General features: G+C 37.6%; 1 protein-coding gene across 1 annotated transcript in view; it reads left to right on the top strand.

Annotated features, from left to right (window-relative positions):
* DCC (DCC netrin 1 receptor) overlaps positions 1–17834 on the top strand; it is a 1052419-nt gene that overhangs the window by 889164 nt on the left and 145421 nt on the right. The window contains exon 21 of the mRNA XM_069102085.1: positions 6346–6540. Coding sequence (XP_068958186.1) covers positions 6346–6540 — 195 coding nt within the window. The remainder of the gene's footprint in view (positions 1–6345; positions 6541–17834) is intronic.

Genomic DNA, 17834 nt, shown 5'->3' with positions numbered 1-17834 from the left:
GGGAAGGAGGGAAGGAGGGAAGGAAGGAAGGAAGGAAGGAAGGAAGGAAGGAAGGAAGGAAGGAAGGAAGGAAGGAAGGAAGGAAGGAAGGAAGGAAGGAAAGAAGGAAGGATGGATGGATCTGCATTGCCTAACTGTAACTGACTAGTTGGGTCCCCAGTGAGGAAGCTTAAATTATGGACATGTTTTTCTTTCATTCTTGAAGAGGACCATGACATCAAGAAGGTGATGCCATGACTTGCAGATTAATTGGATTTAATTTAGGGAGAGCTGTGCAAGATCACCAACCTCATTTTCTTCACCAGAACTATCTGGGTGTAGTGACAAAATATAGATCAGGACACCTGGTGATGGCACCCGTATTACAAGTGCATAATTTCTAAAGCACATCTTTATCACAAAAGAGTCATTAGAATTATTCTATATAGTTCCAGGGTATCTAAAACTAGTAGGGGGAGAGGAGAGACTCCAGGATAAATGTTATCAAGTTATGAAAACTGTTCTGTGAATTTTAGATTCAGTCAAAGGGCCACACGTGAGAACATAGAGGGCTACATGTGGCCTTGGGGTCACAGGTTCCCCACCCATGTCCAAGATACTCTCTCTTCCCTTGGATTTTGATATAAAGGGCTTCTGAGAGACGAAAGGGTGTGTGGCAATCCACGAAGTATAAGGATCATCTTTCATATCATTTTGCGTATATTTTATTAATCTGAAATGGGAGCATAAATGGGTAATAGGAATAGGAGTAGGAAATAAGCATGCAATAAGCACCTACCATATTCTAGCCACTGTGCTAAGTGTTTTACAAATCTTATCTCATTTGATACTCACAACTGGAGGTGGGTGTTACTATTATTCCCTTTGTACAGTTGTGGAACATTACATTCTAACCCTGTCAAGTTAACAACTTTCTAACATGATAAGTGGACTTTAGAGAAACAAAGGAAAAAATACCGTGTTTCCCCGATAATAAGACACTGTCTTATTAATTTTCTTGGACAGAAAAACACCAGAGGGCTTATTTTCAGGGGAGGGCTTATTTTAATGAACATTGACAGCAATTTTAATAAACAGGTAAATGTGAACAAAAAAATGTACCTTTATTCAATAAGCAAATCACTGGGGAAGAACAGGATGACGCGCTCACTTGCTGCAGCTCTGATTGGATGCAGCTCGGAGCGCGGCGTGTGTTTCACCTTGGGGGGGGGGTGGAACGGTGCATACAGAGGGTACCGTAATGTAGCGTGTTGCGCAGGGGATCACCTTCACTACAGTAGCAATCTCAATAGGGCTTATTTTCGGGGGAGGGCTTATTTTAGAGGAATCTTACACAGTAAGGGGAGGGCTTATTTTCGGGATCGGTCTTATTATCGGGGAAACACGGTAAGTACTCCACATTCCCTCTCCATATATTTACACTTTCACAAGACCAAAATTATCTAAAAAAGAAAGGCTCACTCAAACACTGAACACCACTTGAGTATTTTTATTCACACCAGGACTATATATGTGTGTTTGATATTATCTTCCTACACATCTGCATTCTGGAGTGTGACACTGCTGGTAATCCAGGAAAAACAACGTGGATGGCGGCGGAAAGGGATATGGAACAAATGACAATGGGTGGAGCCTATATTCCATATTTATACAAAAGTGATTCCCAATGACTGAACATTCAGAGCAACCAGGAGTTAAAGACTATCTCCCAACCTCACACTTTGGAGTCTAGCCAAATGTTTGAAAGAGGAAGGAGAAAGGGCATAAGAAGGAGAAAAGGAGGAAGAGCAAATATATGTATGTATGTATGTATATGCATGCATATACATATACATATATATATGTAGCAAAAGTGTTTCTATATGAGGCCCTAAGAGCTATGACTCAAAATAATCCGGATTTACCATTCAATGAATAATCCACAGTTTATCTATACAACACAAATGTTTTCCCTTCAAGGCAGTAACCTTGGAAGGTCATCCACTTATTCCAATTATTCTTCATTGCTAGAAACCTTTTTTTGTAAATCCTTCCTCTTTTGTAATTATCTTCAGAATGCGTTTACCATGGGACATATCAACAATTAAGCAATTGCCAGCTTATTTTGGGGGTGGGGGGTGGGGGGGTGGAGAATAGCAAGGTCACCTAATTAGAATGAATCATTCCTGTTAAGAAATAGTCATAGATAGAGAGCTAGGTCAGAATCCAATTGTGGATAGCCTTAAATTCCAGTCAGACTGTAAGCAGAAGAAGTCCAATGTGTTTAGGAACATTAATTTTACAGTACTGCATGGCATGGTTTGGAGGGGAAAGAGAAAGGAGGTGTAATGTAATGCCAAGCAAAGGCAACTTCCCAAGGTTCAGAATACCAGCATAGGTGCTCTCCATTTTACTCAGTGACCAACCAAGAACAGAGAAGATCAAAACATGACATCATTCCAAATACAGCATTTACTAAATGTGATTAAATAATCTCCAAGGACTACCCCACCCCAGGATCTTACATTCATTCAATCAGTTACAAAGTCCCTGTTCTAAATACTACTCCACCCCTAGGCTGTACCTTCATTCAGTCCACCACAAAGCCCCTCTTCTCAAATGGAGATTAGTTTCCAAATATAAGTAAAGTACATTCATTTGTTCAACCATAGAACACAAAAAGGTCAAAAGTTCCCCACCCCTGTATCACAATTGAATCTACCCCAGAGTAACAACAAGTTTAAGCACAGCACTTAATACCCAAATGGAGGTCTTTTCTTCATCTTGACAGGAGGCAAGTTCTCAGCAATCTTAGTTCCTGGGGAGACAAGGCTTAGCAAGGCCACAAGATACATTGCCAGTCTCTTCATTAATTCATCCTCTGTCTGCAGAACAGTCCTAGAACCCCTGAAAACATTAGTAAAACCCTCTCCCAGGATTTCTGTAAACATACAACAAGATATAACAGACTCTCTTCTTTGAAGATAAAATCAAGATATTTATTTATATTTATTCATATAGCAGAAAGCCAAATCCACCATAGTAATAAATAAGTTGGTATACTTTATTAGTGCATGGAGTACCACCATCCCCAAGCCTTCCCTGAGTCAGCCCTCCCCACAAACAAGCTCCCTTGGGCAAAATGACCCTCTTTCACCCACCTAGCCACTCTACCTCTCTCTGCCTCCTCTCTCTCTCAGTTCTACCTCCCTCTCCCACTTCCTCCTCTACCCCTTAAGCAAGCTCCTCCCACCACAGGCTCCATGGGACTCAGGATCCTATGACTCAGGCTTCCACATGACTCAATCTCAGAACAGATCATACGGGCCTGTTAATGGGCAATTCCATTGGCGAGAGAGAGAGAGAGACGGAGACAGAGAAAGAGAAAGAGAGAGACAGAGACAGAGACAGAGACAGAGAGAGAGAGAGACAGAGAGAGAGAGAGAGAGAAAGAGACAGAGAGAGAGAGAGAGGCAGAGACAGAGACAGTAGAACAAAGCAAAAAAATGAATAAAAGTGTCAAAGAGCCATTAGAAGTAGGGTTAGAATGATGAAGTCCTAGGAAAGAAAATAGACTCATCACGTGGCAAAAATGAGAAATAGCCAATGGATAGGACATATGCCCCAATGATAATCTCACAATGACAAGAATGTTGAAGGAAGGCCTCTATTCTAGATTTTTAACTTGAAAATACTTTCTATCTTCTGGTGCTCAGTGAAACCTAGCCTTGTTCTGAAGATTTTGTTGTTCTTCATAATCCCTAACACACAAAGGAAGGAAAGTTAGTATACTCCTTGTTCTCTACTGTCATGTTCAGGCCTCTTCTGCCATGATTATTTAGCAACTATCGTTCCCTTGAAATTCACTCTATCCTCACAGATTCTCGTTGCTTTCAGCTATGGAACTGCAGGACACTTTCTATCCACTTCACCATATTTAATTCCCAATTCACCGAATTCTTCTGGGTCCTGATTCCTAACTCCTTCTATTCAAATATGTTGGCCTCCCAATTCTTTAATCTCTTCAACTCCTCTAACTTTTATCTGGGCAAAGCAGTATGGCACAGTAGAAAGCAACAACACTGAAGCCAGAGGACCATTTCAGATCCCACCTGGAAAGCTAGAATAATATTTTTCCTGCTGTAATCTTCTGGTAATTCTCCCCTTCTCTAAGAACCTGCCGATGTCACCAACAATGACTTGGGAGTTGCCTTTGTCCATTCTTAACTACCCAGAATCAGTAGTCAATAATCAAACATTTATTAGGTGCCTTCTATGTATCTGGCATTGTACTAAGTACTGGGGATAAAAATATGAAAAAAGACAGTTCCTGACCTCAAAGAATTTACAAGCTAATGAGGGAAAACAGAACATGAAAAGAAACTGTAAAGGAGGGTTGGAAATAAAAACAAAAGAAGTTCCAAGAAGTTCTCTCTGCCTCCTCTCCATTGTCAATTGACCATCTCATTCATCCTCAGCTGCCATCAGCCACTTCAAATGTGTTATGCTTAGTTTTCCTTAATCCCTTCAGCTCAGTTTGTGATTCAGGGTGTATTTTTACAAGACCTTGCTGCACTTTTGTATTCAGCTTCTATTACATGCTTTTGCATCTATCTTCAGTATGTGCTCCTATGAAATAATATTTAGTTGGTGAACTCCCTATGCATATACATTAATCTTTTTAGACAATTCCCTTTTTTCTCTCCTTTCTAGAATTATTTCTTTTTATTTTGAAAATTTTTCCCTTGAAAAATTTCATTTAATCAATTTTCCCAAATTCTACAATTTATGTCTCATAATTCCTTCACTTTTCAAGTCTCCTTTTTCACATATTCTAGTTCAAGGGTGGGGAACCTGAAGCCTCAAGGCCATATATGTCCCTCTAGATTCTCATTGAGGTCCTTTGTATTGAAGACCTAGAGGAACACAGGTGGCCTTGAAGCTGCAGGTTCCCCACTCTTATAGATGAAGTAATTTATCCCCAAAGTTCTTAGCATTTTCATTATAAAAATTAATTCATTTTTTCTGGTAAGAGAATTTTTCATTGCTGGTGCCTACGATATTAAAAGGATGAAGTTATCATTAAGGCAAGTTAAGAAATTAATAAGAGAACTCCATCATGCTCTGTATCTCCAGTTTAATATTTTTTTTAATTTAATAAAAGAAGTTGTGTTACACTCTTGCAAAGTCTTTAATTTTTTTACCTTTTAGGCCTAACATATAATATATACCATAATATACATGATATAGAAAATATATTGCCAAACATGTATTTTAAAATATTTTCTATTTTATATATCATGTATATTATGGTGTGTGTATATATATATATATACATATATATGTGTATTACTTAAAAGGCCATATATATTTGCATATTATATATCCACATTTTCCAACATACTTTTACTATCCTCCTGCACATACATCTTTTCCTTAATGTGCGTAAAAGCGTAAGCAGCGGTAATCCTCATTGTGGTCTTATTGCTTATGCTCACCTTGAGCATTGCAAGGCATTCTAACTGTGGGTTTCTTGAATTAATGTTTCTGGTTGTACTTGGATACATTCCATTATTCGACATTGCTGTTATCCATTCTTCTATTAATATTCAACTTCTTTTTGTCTTCTGGTTTAATTTTTACATTAAGATGAAAGAACGTCAATTTCAATATTATATCCAATAAATGTTGACCCTCCAAAGGAGACCTGCTCACAATAATTACTTAGTGGACCTTTGGTTAACATGAATAGGTAGTACTATATTTGCATCCTTTTCCACCACTCTTCCGTCATTACTCTAAAAACAGAAAGGTGCCAGATAAAATTAAGATCCATTTTGCATTTTTCTTTGTTACACAAGTAATTCATCACTTAGTGGTTATCTTCTAAAGAACATCTCTGTACTTAACTATGCTAGAGAGAGAAACTTGGTTAGCTCCATGACTTAATGAGACATTAGTGAAGAATTTTATAGCAAAATCAATTTTATTGCCCCTCTACAAAGTATAAAAAACTTTCATTCATATATTCACCTATTTTCATCTTCATGATACTTATCAGCAAACTTGACAACTGGAATTTATGAGTAACATGTAATTTATTTTGAAATTTATTCTTTTTTTGTTTCTAATGATTGTTTCCTTATAGAAATATTGGGCATTATTGAAGCATTATTTATTCAGTACCAGTGATACATGAGGATGGGGGTAAAAATCATTACTTATAAGTATAGTGTTATACTATATTTGCTAATGTATCACCAAAATTATAAATGATAACAAGGAAACAAATGTGCTTTGAACCAAAATGACAACAAGCTTGTTCCACTTATTAACACCCTCAATATTTTTTTTTCCTTTTTGCAGCCTACATCCTCTTTTATACATTGGACAAAAATACACCAATTGATGACTGGATTATGGAATCAATCAGTGGTGATCGACTGACTCATCAAATTATGGATCTTAACCTTGACACTGTGTACTACTTTAGAATTCAAGCCCGAAATTCCAAAGGAGTGGGGCCTCTCTCTGACCCCATAGTTTTCAGAACATTAAAAGGTTTGAAACTTTTCCTTTTGTCATTCTGCTCCTATAAGATTTTTCTAAAGTAGTTTTAGAGAGAACTTTAGAAACTTCTTCTCTCTATGATACTTATGGTAGTGGCAGAACTGTGGTGAACATTCACAGTAAATGAACATGCACCCTTATGCTAAAACCATAATGTGAAAGAAAGATCTATTGTGTGGCCAAGTTTCCTGCAGTCTCCAGTGAGACAGACACACTTAACTTCGCTTTCCCCATTTAGAGTCCTTTTGGAATTTTTGGATTGATTTCATGTGTATTGGCTGCATTCAAAACATGAAATCCATCACCCATTTTATGTGAAGGGATAAAGATGAAAACCAATGAGTTATGTGAATGTTGTAACATAACCAACTTTAAGTGTTGTCTTTCAGGGGCTATTGTCCATGTAGGTAAAAGAAAGTTTTGAAAATGCTAAGGAAGAAAATTTCATATGGAAGTAATGTGTTTATTTTAGGCAATTGGGGCAACATAGAACATTTTCTTACTGTATAATTTCCACAGAAAAGTGCTGCATGCTTCAGAGAATAAAAATAGCTCCCAGAAGAAGCATAGTTATCTATGCCCTTAAGAAAAGAAAGAAAGAGAAAAAGCCTAAGTCAGTTATCATAACAAGATAAGGTCTTAATATCAGCCCTTGCTCCTGAAATATACTGCATTGGATTCTGCAGGCACCAATAATTCAGGAATTTCTAATCTACTTATAGATACCTGAAATAATTTGGAATTTCTCTAGTTGATATTTAAATATATTTTCAAGATGATAGAGTTGAAAAGAAGGGTTACTTGAGTCCTAAATCATCATGCATGGTGACATAGAAAGAGGGATGAATTTAGAGTCACAAGACTGCCATTTCATGCCTCAATGACCTTTAGGCAAGTCACTTCAACTTTCTTGGCCTCCATTTCCTCATAGGTAAAATGTATGTGAGAGAGAGAGAGAGAGACATAGAGAGAGAGAGAGAGAAAGAGAGAGAGAGAGAGAGAGAGAGAGAGAGAGAGAGAGAGAGAGAGAAAGAGAGAGAGAGAGACAGAGAGAGAGAGAGACAGAGAGAGAGACAGAGAGAGAGAGAGAGAGACAGAGAGACAGAGAGACAGAGAGACAGACGACAGAGACAGAGAGACAGAGACAGAAACAGAGACGGAGTCAGAGACAGAGACAGAGAAGAAGAGACTAGCTGTCTTATAAGTTAGGCCCATTTGAGTTCTATATCTATAATCACACTATTTTAGTGTGTATAGAGGGTAAGGTGCCTGAAGAGACCTGCTAAGTCTTGGGGGTGAAGGGTATTCATAGAGTAGGACTATCAATGGCTACAACAAAGATGATAAAGGGCATCCCTAGTGTGGAAGAAATACACATCTTCATACACAGTAAAAATTATTGAGTCCACATTGGTGTGCTTCCCATAATCACACATCGTATTAAGTGATACTGTTCATTCTTAAACAAACATTCTTAAAAACAGACCTTTGTGTTTTGCTTCCCAAAGTCTTTGAGTCATAGAGAAAAGTAAAAAAGAAATATAGGCAAACTGTTGAGAGGTTGCCCCTGTTTCAAGCATCAGGTGGTACTAGAGAGCAGGGCAGCCTTTCCCCTGGTCAGCTTTTCAGGTACTGTAGAAGATTCATCTTTACTCCAATTAGTTCTTTCAAAAAGTAGAACTTTTCCTCCAATTAGATCTACTTCCCACATGAAGAACGGAGAGAAGTAAGCTGCCATCAGTTTCTGTCAGCCTCTCTGCTACAATAGCTTCTGTTGTCTTGGCTTCCTGAAGTTCTCTCAGCTTCTCTGATCCCTCTCCTACATTTACCTTCTTTAAACACTGACTCCTGATCTGCTTTGTGATGTTTATTCTCTACTCTGTCTTCTAATGCTGCAAATCAGAGAATCTTCATGTAAAGTGACCCATCTCTAACATGGATTGAGAAACCCAAAATACGCATTTCTGCTTGATACAACAAAAAGAGGTATCATATAATAGTCTCATATTCCCCCAAAATTCTTTGATGCCAAGTTTCCTGAGTAACAAATGCTGATGTTCTGACAACAATCCTCTTTAAATTAGATGCTAGTAAACAATGTATTGTACTTATCTCTATCATTAGTACTTTTTCCTCCTCTGTATTTTTAATCAGATCTTCTCATTATTTTTGTCTGAGGAACCGTCCCCCTTCAATCTCTCAAGATTGACAATTTGTTTCTCCAGCTCTTTTATATGTATTTCACCTAAAATATTTTTGTTCTGATCCTTTCAATAAATTTTTTAAAAGTTCATGTATGAAAGGAGCAGTACCTAATACTATGATCTGGATGAAAACTTAAAAATATAGCCAGTCACTCCTCAAACTTAATCTCGTGGCATCAGAACAGTAGTTGTGAAACCCAAGACACTTGGCATTTTAATCTCTCTGAACATTTTTAGCTTTCTTTTCTGCAATGGGATAACAGGTCATCTTCCTGACAGATCAGTTATGATAAAGTATTTTGCAAAACTATCAAGCAATAGAAAAAAGTAGATAATGATGATAATTGAATGAAATCATTACTCAATTATTTGGGTTCCCAAAAAAAGGAAGCTTTAGATCACTTCTATGGTACCTGATTTAGTTGCCCCCATGCATTTAGGGGAAATGGACCAGGAAAACTTGTAGTTCTAAGGCATGTACATGTAAATTCAACAGAAGTCTAGTTTTTGGTACCTACATACACGGGTGCCTACAGCAAGCACACAAGAAAATGTTCAACTTGAACATATGACAGTTCTTAATAAAGTAGGGAAATTTGTTGTTTGTTTGTTTTTGGTGGCGGGGGGGGAGAGCAAGTTTGACAGAAGAGAGAAGTTGAGAAGAAGGAAAAGAAAAAATGTATGCATTTATTTTGAGCTTATTATGTTCTAATCAGATTGTTAGGGCTTATTTGACCAAGTCAGTTTTTACTCCAGATGAATTATTTGGACAATCCTAGTAATTCATGATGCTATCCTGAAATGTGACTAGATAGTACTTTGCAAATATTTCATCTCCACCTAGATGGGTGCCAGCTTAATTTCATGCTTGCAATTTGTGCCAACTAAAAGATGTCAGGGAGAGCCAAAAATGAATCAAGGCAACCAAACATAATAAGCAGGCAGGGTAATGAGACGTCACAAGATTCCCAAGCAGAGATAGATAGCCAACCCCAAAAGATTATTTAATGAACTGAATATAATATCCAAATATGTTTATCCAAAGATATTAAAATTCATCTGGGAAATGATTCCTAGAGATGAGAATATCAGAATATACCACCAACATAAATCTAGGAATTTGTTATAACTTGTAATAGTCCGTGAGGAATAAATCCAATTCTCTGATATGAATGTTTAATATCTGCCCTCCTAAATATGTCGTGTTCAATAATAGTCGGGGAATTCTTACAAATCTCTTTCTAGCCCATAAGGTAAAGGAGGGAAAAAAGGCTTCTTTTCCTGAACACATTTGAATTATGCAAAAATGTTGGTGCTTCCTGCCCTAAATGATAATTAACAAGGGACAAGTAAGTCACTTGTGTATCTCTTATTATAACAGATATTCTGTTGGTAGCAAAAGTCATCCATCAGAAGAAATGTAAAGCCATGATGGTTTAAATCAACCTCAAAGAAACTCATTCAGTTGTTCTCTAGTTTAAGTAAATTTAGCTCACAAAGCTGCTTTAGCAATCCTTTCCATTTTATCAGAATGCTACCTTCTTTGTTTTCTTTGAGAGACTCAACAGCAATCCTGAAACCAGAAAGCTCAAAGGGATCTATTGAAAATGTTGCAAACTGGCCACTATTTCATTGCTAATTGTGCTTCCATACAGGTATACGCCAAGTACATTTCCTCTATAATTAGCCTCCTCTAAGTTAGTCTTTATTTCTCCTGAAACTGTTTGATCGGCTCTGTAATAATATTCAGCAGATTTAATTATCATCTCTTATAAAGTCTAAGGAAATATAAAGTTAAGAAAATAGCAGCTTTAAATCATTTAAATTTAAAGATGCATTATTACATGATAAAATAAGAACTGTTAGTTGAAGATGATGTCTGAGGGACAGTTAATGAGTTCTGTTCTGCACATGTTAACTTCGAGATATCTTCAGGGCATACAGTTTGAAATGTTTATTTGGCAATTGTGACATACAACTGGAACTTGGGGTATTAGGGCAGGATATATAGATATGGGAGGCATTTGGATAGAGACTATAATTAAATAGCTAATGAGTTTATCGAGAGAGTATGAAAAGAGAGCCCAGAAGAAAGTCTTATGATAATACCCAGAGCTGGCAGATATGATATAGAATCATTGGTTCCCAAAGTGGTCAATACTTCCCACTGGGAGAATGCTGGAATGATGGAGGGGCAGTAGTAGCCTCCAGTGCAATTGGGGTGTACTGAATAAAAATAAGGGGGCAGCGGAAGCATAAGGAAAGAAGAAAAAATAAGAAAATTTTGAAAAATGTTTGCACATTTTCATCTATTATATAACAGCTAAAGTCATAGTGATTACATTATTTTCCAAATAAACCCACAAAATGCAAGGTATAATCTATCAGTGGTCAAGTCCACTGACAGGTCTTAACAAGCAAATATTGAAAGGTGAGCATGTCATAAATTGTTGGGAAGTCCAGCATGCATTAGCAGGAATAGGTACATGTAATGATGACTTGTTTACAGTATGATGCTATACAGTTATATGATACAATATTGTATCATCAAAATTTCAATGCAGGAAAAAAACCATAAATTTACAAAAAATTATTAAATTTAAGATGCGTCCTTTAAAAATTATATATACATATGTGTATATATAATATATACACACATGCATATACACATATTTTGAAATGATGCAAATTCCCCCAAATTGTTAAAGGTTTAAAGAAAGTAGATTTTCAAGGGGGTACTGATTTTTTTAAAGGGGTGATAGGCCAAATAAGTTTGGGAAACTGAGACTAAGCCAGCAAAAGAAACTGTGAAGAGGCAGGCAAATGGATAAGAGAAGAACCAGGAGATTAAATAAAACAAGAGAGACACAAGTTTTCAGGAGTAGAAGGTGGCCAACAATGTTGAGTGTGACAGAGAGACCAAGAAAGAGATTTCTTAAATGACCGACAAATTTGACAATTAAGAGACCATTGGCAATTTTGGAGAGAGGTTTCTGTTGAACGCTGAAGTCAGAAGCCATATTGCACAGAGGAAAAGAGTAAGAGGAGAGGAAGTGGATATAGAAACGTCTGTTTGTTGTTTCCCCCCTAAGCTTTTGGTTGTGAAAGTCAGGAGAAATAGAGGATTATATCTTGAGGGTATTGGAAGGTCACCTGAGAGGGCATTTTGTTATTGCTGTTTTCCTTTGTTTTTTAACGGGAAGACAGGCTTGTTTCAGTGAAGTTGTGAAAGAACAATTAGGCAGGGAGAGACAGAAGGATATAAAGAGACAGGGATGATGGCTTTGATGAATGAATGAATATAGTCTGCTATAGAATTAAAAAGTAGATGGAATCACGGGCACGTATTGATGATTTATGTTGGAAAAGAAAAGACCAATCTTATTATCAGAGATAAGAGGAAAGGAAGAGATAATAGGGGATGTCAAGGGGAGAAGGGGAGCTTACAGAAAATTAAGATGTTTGACAACCATTTGGGAGAATGTAGAGAGGAGGAACTTTGGGAGGTATAAGTAAAGAAAAGATGTCTTAGAGTAGTTTCTGTGGGGAGTGGGATGGGAAATCAATCAAGGAGAAGTAAAAGGATTACCCTGGAATAGTGAGGGCCTAGCTGAATCTGGATAACATAAATTTCTAGAAGACGAAGTCAACTTAGGTTGTGACTTTTTCTAGATCTGTTTAGTAACATATGAGTAGGAGAGAGAAGATAAATGATAGGAGTAATACCAGGGCCAGTGTTTTAAAAGGGATGAGTGGCAATGGACAAGTAGACAAGATATTTGTGAGTGTAAGGAAGTGCAGAATTGAATCAAATGTCAATTGAGAAAGGAAGAAAATGAAGCCAGAGTATTTGGCTGACAGAAAGGTGTTCATATAATGATGGAAAATTGTTAATATCAAATGTAATGAGGAACACCACTCCCTTAATTATCCTAATAATGTCAGTATTTCAGTAATTTCATTATATTCTTACTCTTAAGATACCGTGTTTCCCCGATAATAAGACCTATCCCGAAAATAAGCCCTCCCCTTACTGTGCAAGATTCCTCTAAAATAAGCCCTCCCCCAAAAATAAGCCCTATTGAGATTGCTACTGTAGTGAAGGTGATCCCCTGCGCTACACGCTACATTACGGTACCCTCTGTATGCACCATCTCCCCCCACCCCGGGTGAAATGCATGCCGCGCTCCAAGCTGCATCCAATCAGAGCTGCAGCAGTGAGCGCCTCATCCTGTTCTTCCCCAGTGATTTGCTTGTAATCACTGTAATTACAATTTGCTTGTAATCACCAAATTGCTGTCAATGTTCATTAAAATAAGCCCTCCCCTGAAAATAAGCCCTCTGGTGTTTTTCTGTCCAAAAAAAATAATAAGACAGTGTCTTATTATTGGGGAAACACGGTATGTACTCTTGATGAGGTTGAGCTGATCCATATCCTAAATCCCTCCACCCAGAGATTTTACCTCTTAAAGGAATCTAGCTTAAGCTGGACCTCAGCTTCTAAAGTCCTTGCCCCTTTCCTTTGGGATTCATGACATGAAGGGCAAAGCAACCAAAATGAAGTGGTTTTCTTTGACTGGATTGTCAAGGGCCACTAGGGTCACTTGTTCAAGCCTTGATATCTCATTCTACCTCCTCCTTTTCTCCTCCTAAAGGTATAAGAAGCTTTTGCATGGGTCTTGGAGTTGGGAAATCTATTGTGCTCTTCACTCATGGGACATCCCCCAGGGTGGCAGGTTTGCACCACTGTTATCACAACTAAGGATGCTTTAATCCTCAGCTCATGGCTTTGATTTATTTCAGGACTTGATGAGAGTTAAAAACACTGATAATGTATTAGGAAGCAGTAGAGGTGATATGAGTGCAAAGAAAATACTTAGAAGGAATGAGATATAGAGTGATATAACATGATAGGAAATTATAGTCAGTTAAATGACTATCCAAGCCTTTGATCAAGGAAACAGAACATGTCTGAGTCATGATGAGATCTGGGATAATAATAGTCCTAAGTGTGGCTGGACTAGATCATAGGATTCAAGGAGACTGAAGAATTGGTATGTCAGAGTGTTTTGGGGAACATTAAAATAAATGTTGAAGCCACTTAGTATAAGGGAAAGAGTTAAGGAGAAGAGAAAGACTGAGACAGGTATGAAACTTCTTGAGAAAGGAAGGGAAATGATTTGGGATGGGAGGTGGGAGAGTAGGAATAGCGAAATCATACCTTCTGACACATACTGGGCAAATAAATGAAATGCTCAGGGCCCTGGGCAACTTTTTAAGTTTACAGCTGCAGAACATGTCATGATACACATTGGTAAAAGGAGTTTTTTAATTGTTTTAGAAGCCTTAGTCTTTCTTTTGTCCTGCATGTCGACACCTTTCAAAAGAAAAAAAAAACTAAGGCTTCTAAAATCCTATGATCCTATAAATTCACTACCTAATGCTACCTGTAAAGATAGTCAAGTGGTATGTGATAGAAGAAGACACAAATCCTTGGCACAAATATCAACTTTTTTCCTCAACTCCAGTAAAATGTAAACCTCAGAATTTGTTTAGTTCTCCTTTGGAACAATAATCGCCAGAGTCTGGTACTTTAACTGAAGAAAATCAAAGTTACATCAAGACAGCCATTAATAACTACAGAAAAGAGCCATAAGGTTACAGTGAATGTGGAATTTCCATTAAAATGCACATTAATTCTAGTCACTCTGTAGGAAAAAAAAACCCTTTTTAGTTAAGTCTGTGGATAATGAATGCACTAAGTTGAAGACAAAAGAAAAAGAGAATAATGAAAATGAAGAACATGAAGCAGATTTTCTTTTACCACCTACAAATATTTCCATTAAAATGAGTATGTGCTGATGAGAGTCTCTCGAGGGTAGCCCCAGATGGCTACATCCATTGTTTCTTTAACATTCTTGTCAATTTGGACACTGAGAGGTCTAAGACATTGTTCCCTATTTTCCTTCTACCACACGCAGCTTTTATGGCAGCAAAGTGACCTCTAATGTTATATTGGGGTGCTCGTTTAAAGTCATATCCCTATCTCTTCATTGATATTTTAGTGCCTCTGGGCTCTCTCTGGTGTGGGTTATTAGATTTGTATCTGAGTACATAAATCCTCTATAACAGATCCATTCATGTACCAAAGATCTTCCTCTAGCTCTTTTATTATTTTGTGGAAATCATTCCAATACTTGGGCTATCCATCCCTGTTTATGTATCAACAGGATACATACAATCGCTTCCCTTTCCTTGGTAAAAATGTTAAACACCACAGGGCCAAGTATAGATTTCTTGGGCACTGCAGTTAAGACCTTCTTCCGAACTGACATTAAACTAGCAGTGACCACTCTTTGGATCCAGCCATACAACCAGTTTAAGTTTCACTTAAATGTAGAGGAATATATCCTATATCTTACCATCTTGTCCACAAAAATTGCATGAAAAACTTTGTCAAATATTTCATTGTATGTTCATACATGTCTTTGATGATATCTTGTGTGGCACTCACCAAGCATATGATTGGCACTACTGATTTTTGGGGTATCTTTTAGGAGGAGGAAGGCAGGGCAATTGGGGTTAAGTGCCTTGTCCAAGGTCACACAGGTAGTAAGTATTAAATGTCTGAGGCCAGATTTGAACTCAGGTCCTCCTGACTCCAGGGCCGGTACTCTATTCACTGTGCCACTTAGCTGCCCCTGTTGTTTTGTTTTGTTTTGTTTTTAAGCATGAAAATCGAATTTGCAGACTGTAATCCAATGAGTTTGAACTTAATTTCTAGTAAATTTTAGAATATGTTAAAGAATTGGTTATAAATATCAAGAAAAGGAAGCAATTAATATATAAAGCCAGTTAACAATTGGTGCCCACCTCACCTTATTTCCTTTTTTTTCAATGGCATTACCAAGTTGGTAGAGCAGGAAAATTCTGCAGACATGATTTATCGAGATTTTAACAAACATTTGGCAAAATATTATATGATATACTTATAAAACACCTGGGAAAGTATGAGATAATACAATTAAGTGAATTTAAAACTGGTTGGATACCTGGACCTAAGGTGTAATAATTAATGGTTTGATGGCAAATTGGAAGGAAGTCTCCATTGGAGTCCCCTTGGTCAATCAGTCAGCTACAATTTATTAAGTGCCTACTATGTTCCAGACAGTGTGCTACATGCTAAGAATACAATGAAAAATTTAAAAAAGGTCATGCCTATTGTCAAAGAGCTCACTATCTCATGGGGAAACCTATATGCAACAACTATACGAAAACAAGATAGAGATAGATAAATTGTTATAGCTTTCTATAGCTACGTTATCTAGACGGTAGCACACACACATATGCACAAATACATATAGGAATAAAATGTTTTAGAGGGAGACACTCAGATTAAAGAGGGCCACAAAAGTCTTCTTGCAAAAGGTAGGACTGTAGCTGAGATCTGAAGGAAGCCAGAGAAGCTAGGGGGCAGAGATGGTGAAGAATAAAGTCCCAGGCATAAGGAACAGCTAGAAGAACAGTGTTATGTGCAAGAAACTGCATCAAGGTCAGTGTTACCAAGTTCCAGAGTATTTGGGGGAGAGTAAGGGTCAAGAAGACTGGAAAGGTAGGAAAGGGACAGATTACGAAAGGAGTCACTCAATTTTATTCAATGGGAGGCAAGAGGTAATGTAGTCAAACCTGACTTCAAGAAAGATCACTTTGACAGCTGAGGGGAAGGTGGAATGGGATGGGGAGAGACTTGAGGCAACAGTTAGACTATAGCAATTATTTAGGCATGAGGTAAAAGGGGCCTGCACCAGGAATGTTGTTGTGTCATAGGAAAGAGTGGGGCATATATGAAAGTTGTTATGAAAGTAGACATGACAAGACGGGCCCTTTGCTGATTTACATTTTTACCAACATCTTAGAAAAGGCATAGTTGGTTATGCTCATCACATTTGAAGATAACAGAGTTTGAAAGGATAACTGACAGATGACGAAGTCAGGATTCAAAAATATCTTTATGAGGTAAAAATATTAGGCTGAACCTAATAAGATGAAATTTAATGTTTGTGATCATTGCTCCAACCTGGGTTCAGAAAGACCATTTCAGAAAAATAAAAAGAAGAAGTCATTGACCGTGTCTTTTTCATGCAAAATCATCTGAGCATTTTAGTAGATTGAAAGCTCAATATTCATCAGTGGTGTGGTATAGATGCTAAGAGCATGAATGCAAATCTTTAGGTTTTAGGCTTTAGTGAGAAACGCTCTCCTTTCTCCTCTTCCTCCTCCTCCTCATCTCTGCCCCTCTCAAATCCAGACCTGGGGAACCATTAGACCTGATGTACTCTGCCTTGGATCACATCAGGAAAACTGCACTCAGTTCAGGGTGCCATATTTTAGGAAAGACATTGATAAACTAGCGAGTTTAAGCATGTGTAGACCATGGGCATACATAAACAGTAAGCTGATCTGGGTATGCTGCTCTTGCCTGAGGAAAGCAACTAACACTGGCTCTTCTCCTACTCCTTTTAAGTAAGGCATTGCAGAATTTGCCAAGATATAAAGTCAAACTCGTTGGCCTATAATTTATAATCTCTATGACTTTTTTTTCCTGTTTAACATCAGCATCATCATTGTTGAATTGTACCTGATGTATGACATAAAATATATCATCATGAAAAAGTGAATTAAAGATCTAATCAAATACTTCCCCTAGAGAAGGAGCAATGTTTTTAACAGCCCCAATATGTGGGTCACAGTCTCCGGAGTATGGACTGACCAGTGTCCAGAGGAAGGCAGCCAACAAGTACGATGGAGAGATTGAGTTCATGTCTAGAAAATAGTAAAAGGAGATGAGGATATTTAGGTTGGAAAAGAGAAGACTTGCAGAGGGGAGGGGATTGATAATTTTACATGTCGGAAGGACTATGAGATTAAAGGGTAGGCTTTTTTTGCTTGATTCCAGAATGAGAAGGACCAAATAGTCCTGTAAAGGAAAACTTCCTAATAATTAGAACTCTCCAAAATGAATTAAGATGTTTCAAGAAGTAGAGGGCTACCCTTCTCAGGAAGAATACCAGTAAAAGCTGG

Source organism: Petaurus breviceps, unplaced genomic scaffold (assembly GCF_028583685.1).
Source record: "Petaurus breviceps papuanus isolate PSGF00001 unplaced genomic scaffold, PetGlider_PUasm1.0 128, whole genome shotgun sequence".
In the NCBI taxonomy this organism is placed as follows: Eukaryota; Metazoa; Chordata; class Mammalia; order Diprotodontia; family Petauridae; genus Petaurus; species Petaurus breviceps.
This window is presented reverse-complemented; position numbering and strand designations above follow the sequence as displayed.